Source organism: Eurytemora carolleeae, unplaced genomic scaffold (genome assembly GCF_000591075.1).
Source record: "Eurytemora carolleeae unplaced genomic scaffold, Eaff_2.0 scaffold607, whole genome shotgun sequence".
Classification (NCBI taxonomy): Eukaryota; Metazoa; Arthropoda; class Copepoda; order Calanoida; family Temoridae; genus Eurytemora; species Eurytemora carolleeae.
In genome coordinates, this window is record NW_019396492.1 from 22,103 (window position 1) to 31,547 (window position 9,445).

The 9,445-nt window shown below is 31.4% G+C and overlaps 2 protein-coding genes across 3 annotated transcripts in view; both read right to left on the minus strand.

The window, feature by feature from the left end:
* Window positions 1-2,238, minus strand: part of LOC111704276 (uncharacterized) — a 7,807-nt gene extending 5,569 nt beyond the window's left edge. For both annotated transcript variants that reach the window (XM_023476481.1, XM_023476480.1), the window contains exon 1: window positions 2,131-2,238. In XM_023476481.1, the coding sequence (XP_023332249.1) occupies window positions 2,131-2,167 (37 nt within the window). In that variant the 5' untranslated portion in view covers window positions 2,168-2,238. The remainder of the gene's footprint in view (window positions 1-2,130) is intronic.
* On the minus strand, window positions 2,228-6,335 carry LOC111704277 (derlin-1-like). The gene is made up of 4 exons (XM_023476483.1): window positions 6,222-6,335; window positions 5,103-5,167; window positions 4,308-4,395; window positions 2,228-3,070 (listed from the first exon to the last, which is right to left on the minus strand). The coding sequence occupies exons 1-4, from the start codon at window positions 6,265-6,267 to the stop codon at window positions 2,967-2,969; spliced, it is 303 nt and encodes a 100-aa protein (XP_023332251.1). The 5' UTR covers window positions 6,268-6,335; the 3' UTR covers window positions 2,228-2,966.
* Window positions 6,336-9,445: the final 3,110 nt, after the last annotated feature.

Here is a 9,445-nt window from a genome sequence, read left to right on the forward strand (position 1 = left end):
CCCCCCCCCCCCTTCCCAGGACATTTGTAATAACAAACAGAAGAGAATTCTTGATGAAAAAAATCATAATAAATAAGGTTTTAAAGTTTAATTTACAAATATAACTTCAAAAATCGATGATAGTGGACATGCCAGAAATCTAATGACCGAATCATAGCAAAGTGTAAACCCACACTACCCTGGAGAACTAATCGTCATTTCAAGATTGTTAATGTCGTCGTAGGGCGTTCCTAAAAGTCTGATTTGATTTGATTTGATTGACTTCTATGATAAAATTATGATGAAGAAAATAGAAGATGACATATATTTCTCACAATTCTAACAACTGAATTTAATAAAAGATAAGGTTAGATATTAAAAATGAACAAGAAATAAATTAGATTTCTTTTGTTAATTTCTGAGAAACGCTAAAGATACATTTATTAATATGTATTATGTATTGATTTAGAGCAAATTGGGATGAAGGGTCTATGGTGGAAAGGAGTTGAGGGGTCTATGGTGGAAAGGAGATGAAGGGTCTATNAAAGAAAAGGTTTTTGAAAAAGCAAACACTTTTGTTACCCATAAATTATCCATGGGTTCCCTAAAAAAATTCAACCAAATCGGTCCAGCCGTTTTGCCAGCTATAGCTAACATTTATACCAATAAATATATATGAGCGAAGAGCTTATTATATAGATAAATTAAGAGAATAGAGTTATTTATTTCTTTGATTATTTTTTTATGATAAAAAAGTATTTTAACTCATACGCTTAGAAATAGAAAACTAATATTATTTAACAATTGAAAATTTACTATATAGATTTCAGTGCTAAGGATATTTTTTGACCTTACACGGTCCTAATCTTTAAAAGCATTGTAAACGTCATTTCAAGCAAGGATGACAATGTTCAAGTGACTACGGTACCCGTGAAACCTTCATTGGATATGAAATGTAGAAGAGTCGTTAAAAGCGTTAAATTCTGATAATTGAAACATGTTTTCAGCAGTAGAATTTGCGCAAGTCACATTAGTAGGGAAATCGCAATTAAAAATAATCATTTTTCAAAATTTAGAACATTGATGTTGAATTCCTTCTTTTGGTCTTTGAAAACCTTTAAAGTTCAAAATTTGTCAATCTTTTTTTGTGGCCAAGTCTAATACAGAAACTAGATTTCGCGTTCGATAATAAGGTTTGAATGAAATCTCTGTTACAAGAAATGTGCAATTTTGAAGATTTTTCTTTCAATATTAACTGTTTATTATAACCCATAGAAACCTATATCTTCCATAATGATCTCCTTAATCATTTTTATCTTGGGTTCTCTAGAATATTTGAAATCCCATGTTAACATTTTAGAATTTAAATTGGTTGAAAGCTTTCCGGGTAAAATGCAAATAAAATAAGGGGAAGACAGAATTAGGAATACTTTTTTACAGGAAACTTTTGATTTTAATCTTTTTCTTACAACCTTTTATGTGAAGTATGTTGTAAGAGGGGGGAGGGGGCCGGAGTTTTAAAAAATCGCGAAATTTTACTATTTGATACTGCGTAATTTCATGTAACCCTTGCGTAATTTCAAGCGACCATATATGCAAATATGGCACTGCTCGATTTACAACCTTTAAAATAGTGTCTGATCAAATATGAATTAGATAATCAAGTTTATAACTTGGAAAACTTATTCCGCTTGAAGTTTCTTTAAAAAGTGACATGTTCTACTACAGTAAACCATAGGCATATTCGGACCACTTTTAAACTGGAAAAACGGCAATATTTTCCCAATATTGATTAGATACAGGCTTCAAGGTCATTTTAAATTACGCTTACAGTCCCGGTTTAATGCTCTGTAGATTACCCCTTTTAAACTATTCCAAAGGTTAAGTTGTTAAGATTTAAATAAAAATTCGCGTAATAATAATCATTTAGACCTGTTTATCTAACAATACATATGAAGTATTTAAGTATATAATCTGAAAAACAACTTACAAAGATATCAACGATTACAAGCGAATAAAAAGTACAGAGAAGTTCGCCAACTTTGATCAACACCAGGTTTCAAGGGTACTAATGTGAATCTGATACGACAAGCAACTTTCCATTTGATGGCGAATACACCCTTGCAAAAGTACGTCATTCAACAAAATTACCGATTTTTTCCCGAATTGTATTGTTTAGTTTCCTCATCGCGTCGAACAAGATCTGTTAATCTTTTGCCATTTTTCCCCCGATACCAGTCATTTCACCTCTGAAACATAAACACGTCACATCATCACAAGAAACATTAAATATCATTGAAATACGAATTTTATAACATAAAACATTGCATTTAAATTTTTTCCCGTTATATAAACTACTCTTCGTTAGGTCTTTAATCTATCTTATTAGCGCAGAACTTTTAATATATTTTTTTCTAGGGATTCTTGAAAATCTTCAAATTTACCTAATTTACAATTAAGCTTTGATTATTTTACGTCACATAAAATTAAGCTAATCATTAAAATCTGCATGATTCAAATATTAGAATTATTCCCAAACCCATTTTTGGAAAACTTTCAAAATTTTCTTACAATTTATATAATAAAGAACTTGAAATATTTATATTATTTTTCAATTAATTACAAATCCTCCTCAAAAAACACTTGATGCTAAGTTAAACAAAATTAAAAATAAATGAAGCATGAAACTAATCCAAGTGGATAATTTAAAAAAGCCTTAGAATATGAATGAAGAAATTTTTTGATTTAATATACTCAAAACTCAAAAACTGGATTTGTAACAATAATTGAGGGTGACAATAAATCCATAAATATGTGGAATTACAAAAAAATTACATGATTATATTATCACATTTAGTGCAGCAGTCAATTTTACGGATTATCCAATCCTATCTTGTGGAGCTTCCGATTTAATCTTGCAGATTTTCGATTTAATCTTGCAGATTTTTGATTCAATCTTGCGGAATTTCCGATAAATTTGTTGATATCTAATTGAGCCTATGCCCCTGCCCCCACTGGTGTCCCCCACCGAACCCGCCGCCTCCTGCCCCTCCACCGCCACCAGCACTACTGACTGGAGCCTGTCCATATCCTGAACAATGTAATGCTTATTAATAAATAAATCAGTGCTTAGGATCCGGATTCAGGGGACAAAATATCGTCCTAAAAATGTTAAAAATTTACTTTTTACTCTCAAAAACAAATCTCATTCTCAACTGTTTACTAATGAGCGATTAATAAAATTCATAATCTCTGAATGTTTCAGCATATAACAAAGCGAAAACAATAAGAAATATTAAATTTTTTCACTTTAAAGGGAGTGACCGGCTATGTAAGGTAGTTGAACTGAGTATACAGTGTTGTGGAAAACTTATTTCGGATTCATTTGAGACATATTAAACTTTTTAAAGATCTGCAAATCCTGAGTTTGAGCGCAAATTCAACGTTCAAAACTCCTACTTTGGGGGTGAATACGTTTTCAGAATTAGTTTTGTAAAATTATTAAATAACGACGACATAAAATGTAAAAAAGTTCTATAATAAACTACAGACGTCATGTATCGGAACATATTTCTCAAAAAAATTTGCCAATAAATCAATGCTAAAATCGATTATTTCGTTTTCATTATTATATTGAATTTCTAATTTTCTTTGAATTTATTCGCAGATTTCTTCAAATTCTTCAAATGTCGTCTTTTCAATAATTATTCTAGAAAATCTGCGAAAACTTTGTGAATAATGAGAAACCATAATAATGAGATAATAGAAACTAATGATTGAACAAGATTACTTATTTTTGATGAGAAGATTAATTTTTATTTTCTCAACATGTTCCTATACATGAAGTCTGCAGTTTATTGTAGAACTTTTTACATTATAGTCGTCGTCGAAAAAAGTTTAATATGTCTCAAATGAATCATCCGAAAGAAGCTTTCCACAACACTGTATACTCAGTTCAACTACCTTTCATAGCCGGTCACTCCCTTTAAGGAAATGTTTATAACCGGGGACCTGATCCTTTTTATACAGGGCATCGGATCCGTATCAAAATAAAATGGAGCCTAAGCACTGGTATAATATGGTAATTATTAAATTCTTCATGTCTTTGAGCTTAAACATATGACTGACTTCCGAAGGTAAAAAAACACGCAAAAAAAGAATATTATTTGGTATCAAAACCATATTGTCATGTGTTCTGATACCATTCCGACCAAGGCCTTCTTGTCGTTGTTTAAGGTAGTTGAATGTTCACCTCTAGATAGAGCTGACCTCCAAGGCACTTTATAGGCATTTTAATCTTTACGTGTAACCGGGACTAAATGAGTTACCTGAAACACCTCCCCGCCTGTTGGGGAAATACTGGTAGAGAAAGGAAGGTGTAGAGAGCAGAGATGGTCCACCAAAATCCTGAGGGTACTGAACATTACAAGGATGAGTGTGAGTATTATCTTCTTCAGATTTTACAATTTCAGTGACTACTTAAATTCTGATAAATTGTAAAATATCTGCATATGGGACAGCTGTATCCTGCTGTAAACCATGCATGAGTTTTGCAAACCCTAATCGGTACTGGTATAAGCACGACGACATTTAATCTATGCTGCTAGCATTTTTTTAAGATGCTAAAATGTTCGACCTACTGTTGTTTGAGCTATTGAATATTTCGACAATTGTTTATATTTCTAAAAAATGTTTGCTTCCAAATGTAGTATTTAGAATAAAGATTATATCACAAGTGCTACCAACAGTAAAAAAGAGATCATATGGATTACAATTCATTCGCATAAAATTATGACGTAAAAAATAAAAGCAAATAGTAAAACATTATAATCTTAAAAATAAAACAAGAAACTAGAAAGCATAACATTCTAATATGAACAAAAGCGAAAAAATCGATAGTTCCGATGACGTTAGTTCAAGGGACTAACCACCAAATTAAATAACTTGTGGCTAAATAGAGATAAATTAGTAAGTTTTTATGATAAATTTAATAAAGAACGAATAAAGGATCCGAAACAATTATTTTTTCATGACGGATTAAAAATCCGAACCCGAATTTTTTAAACACATAGATTTATTTTTTAACCCATATTTTACCCTGAATAAAAATTGTAAATAGAGACCTTGAACATGAGGAAGAAATACATATGTCCAATCAGAATACCAACCAACTCCATCACTCCACCACCTAGAGTTAGATAAACTATACTTATCAATTCAACATCACTATTTGAAGAAATTTATTACTGTAACCTTGTAAATAACTTTTTCACAATTTCCAGATATCACAGTTTCCTTTTTTTCTTATAAAATATAAACACGGTTACCCACACAGGATGAGACTGTAAAGACGACCTAAAACTATAAAAATATTACGATTTGATGCTTGAATTTTTGGTTTTTGCATTACTTTAGTATTTTTAAAGTTTAATAAATGGTTAAGCACAGAAATAAGCCTGTACTGGCCTACAAGGAACCTTAAATGTAAGAAAACGGAATTAACAACTTCCGCACAGTCGTCTCTAAAGTCACATCCTTTGAGGGTTACCCTGTACCTAACTTAATGAGGAGAAACATGTTAAAAAATCAAATCTTTGAACTATTAACTTGACGGTAGAGTTCAAGTAAGAAAGACGACATTACAAGTTTGACAAACACGGACCATTTTAACAGTTTCGAGCTTTTAAAGATTAAAAAGCTTTACAATATGACATTTTAAGCTTTTAAAGGACCCACGTCCCCACAAAGCACAGATTTTAAATGTCGACTTAATACATTTTAATTAGAAGTTAGGTGAATAAGACGACTTTTCAAGTCTCTATCTAACTTATATTCCACTTGACAGAAAAAAGCTGCCGAATGTCGTCATGATGAGAGGAATGTCTAATAGGGATACAAATGTCGCCTTGTTCACTAAAGTTCAGAGTATCCACGAACCACTTTAAAATGTCGTCTTGGTAAATATCGCATGGAAGTGAAAAAAATTAACATAGACCAAATTTAACTAAATACAGAGGATATTAGTTCCAAAACTTGGTCCATTTCTAAGACTTATTGTAACAAATGGGCCAAATATGCAAAGTTATCTTTTTCAAGAGTGTATATCTTTAAATCCAAGACGAGTAGAACAAAATTACATGTTTAATAAAATGTTGGTTATAGTTTTTATTTTAGACTTTTACTTTCTAAAATCTGGAAAAATCTACGAACAACTTGAGTCACGTGATCATAAGATTATATACCTGAAATAATCATATTAAAGCCAAACAGGACCCAGGGCAGATACATGGCCTTGAACTGGGAACCAAACCAGAAGTTTACGATTGTGTCCTAGATAACATAATTTATTTACTAGAAATATGATTTTTCCCAAAATCTTTTTTTTTGTAATAAATGTATCCATTTTTAATTAATATACACCCCTGAAAAAAGTTTGTAGGGATATATGTACCCCTGTCATATTCTTAATCTTTTTTCTTATTTTGGATTCAATTAAATTAGCTTATTGGCTTCCATGGAAAGTATGATTAACAAAGATTAAAAAGTCAAAATAAATTGATATTAATAAAAATCAATCTCTTGTGGAAGACGATGCCTGGCCGCGTTAAACTAGTTCCACAAGATTCAACAGAATGAGATAGAACGGATACGGGGCATTAGTACTGATATCATCTCTACAGTCTACACGTGCGATATCGATATTGACTCTAGTTCTGAACCCTCTAGTAATAAGTTATAAGAAATATATATACTGGAAGTTATTTATGCGTTTTTATTAGAGTCTGACTCACGTCCTCTATACTCTTGTCATTTACTGAGAATACAAATTATAACGAGATATACAGTATTCAGTATACAGGGTACAGTTAACAGTATACAGTATACAGTATTCTGTATACAGTATACAGGGTTATCCCTAAAGAATGAGACTTCAAAGACGATATGTTCGGAATTTGTTCTTACAATCCCCTACAGCTGTACACTGTGTACACTTTACAGTTGTACAGTGTACACAGTTGTACAGTTGTACACTTGTTGCTGTCTCTGCCAAAATATGTAATATGCCGTAAAAAGTGTATATTAAAGGATGAAGAAATTTTTTTAAAATTTTTAGGACGTAATTTTTTTGTTGATTACCCTGTAGCATTTCTCATTTTTAAATTAAACTTGCATGTGAAATAAATCATTGCTCAATAAAAATGAACTATATGATTTAAGGTTTATTAAATATAAATGTAAACTACCGATTGTAGGGAAAATGTTCGACAAGTAAATATTATAATCATTATGGTGTCAAGAAGATCCTGTAGATATAAATCTTGCAAATAATGTCATGAAAATTAAATTATTTTCAAAACTTGAATTTCAAATAACGTAAATGTATTTGATACTTTTTAGTGACAACTTCAAATCTAGGAACTGATATTTCATTGTTATATATGTCTCTTTGCAACCTGTTGGTGTCAGAGTTTAATAATCCTTAAACTTTTTAATCAAAAAGAATTCATGGCATATTAAAGAGATAAGAAATCACAGATTGACAAGCGCAAAACAAACTGAGCTGTAACTGTACCTGTAGTTGTAGAGGAAGTATAAGTTGATAAGAAAATGGAATCCAGTTTGAGGAGAGAGTGGATAATAGAAGAGAGCTGTCACTGGACGCCAAATATGAAACCTGAGATAGAATGATGTTGTTTAATTAAGGTAACAGGACTTAAATTGCGCAAAACCTGTAAAAAATCTGGACTTATTAAACTATTGTCAGCCTTGACTTTTTAATATCAAAAACTGACAATTTTTGAACAACTTGTCCACACATTTTAAAAGTGATACAAATAAAAATTAAACGATTTTCGCAGAATTGTGGAAAAAATTATAAATTGGATAATGAGTTCCCCATATGATTATGTATTCCCCTAATTTTATACCCGAGGAGCGATATGAAACCATAGGAGTTAAAAACGAGTTTTATCATTTGCATAAACGTGCTTAGTTGCATAAAGCAAATAGGAAATAACATAATTCCCCCAAACGGAAATTCCCCATCAGCAACTAAAACTTTCCCTGTCAGTAAAATTCTTAATTTCCCTAACAGCAACTTCCCCAACGACAATTTTTCCCAAATAATTGAAATATATTAAGTTTTTTACAATCTTTACAGATTATACAACATCGCACATAACCGAATTCTCCATATTTGGCCGAGAATTATCTCTCACATTATCTCCTGTGTCTGGAATTACATGAGGAAATCAAGATATTCTCAACATTCCTATTTGGAAGATGGAAAATTACTTCACAAGTATCAAGTAAGTTCATTATTTTAGGTTAGGTTACAAAATTTTGAGAAAATTGCTAAATAAGAAGCGGAATATAATCAGCTAAAATCAACATTCAATATTTAAGAGGCCGCAGCGCTTGGCCCCCTAGCCCATCCTAGCCGCAGCGCTCGGCCCGGAATTGTCTTTACCTAATTGATTATTTGAAAAGTTGGAAATTTTTAATCTTCAAATTGCGCAGCTGTTCATTGGAATAATGTTAAAAACGGAAATATTTAATATTTTACTGCATGGGGAAGTTTCTGCTGGGAAAATTATGACTGGGGAAATTGACAGTTGGGGAAGTTACTGCTGGGGAAGTTCTGCAGTGGAAATAACCTAACACCAAAAATATATAAATAAAGTTTCTATATGGCTGCCACGCATACGATGCATGCATAGCATAGACTCGTATAAGAAAATATAGACAAGTTTATATACAGCTGCATAAGATGCATGCATAGCATAGACTCATATAAGAAAATATATACAAGTTTATATACAGCTGCATAAGATGAATGCATAGCACAGACTCATATAAGAAAATATAGACAAGTTTATATACAGCTGCATAAGATGCATGCATAGCATAGACTCATATAAGAAAATATAGACAAGTTTATATACAGCTACATAAGATGCATGCATAGCATAGACTCATATAATAGACAAGTTTATATACAGCTGCATAAGATGCATGCATAGCATAGACTCATATAAGAAAATATAGACAAGTTTATATACAGCTACATAAGATGCATGCATAGCATAGACTCATATAAGAAAATATAGACAAGTTTATATACAGCTGTATAAGAAAATACATACACGTTTTATTATTTGTATATTTATATATACAGGGTTACCCACAAAGGATGTGCAGCATTTTAAAATACTGCATCTGCATATTTTTAAGTTTTCCCCTTTAAACATATATTTATACGATATAGACTTCACAGACGATAGTACAGAGTTGTAAGTCGTCTTTACAGTCTCATCCTTAATGGGTAACCCTGCATCTCCTGACATACGATATAATAACAATCATAAAAAAAATCTTATGGTCTCATATTAGACCTCTATTGCCCAATTTAGCAAAAAAAATTTGTTTGGAAGATTTTTCTAGAAAAAAGCCCGACTTACTGATT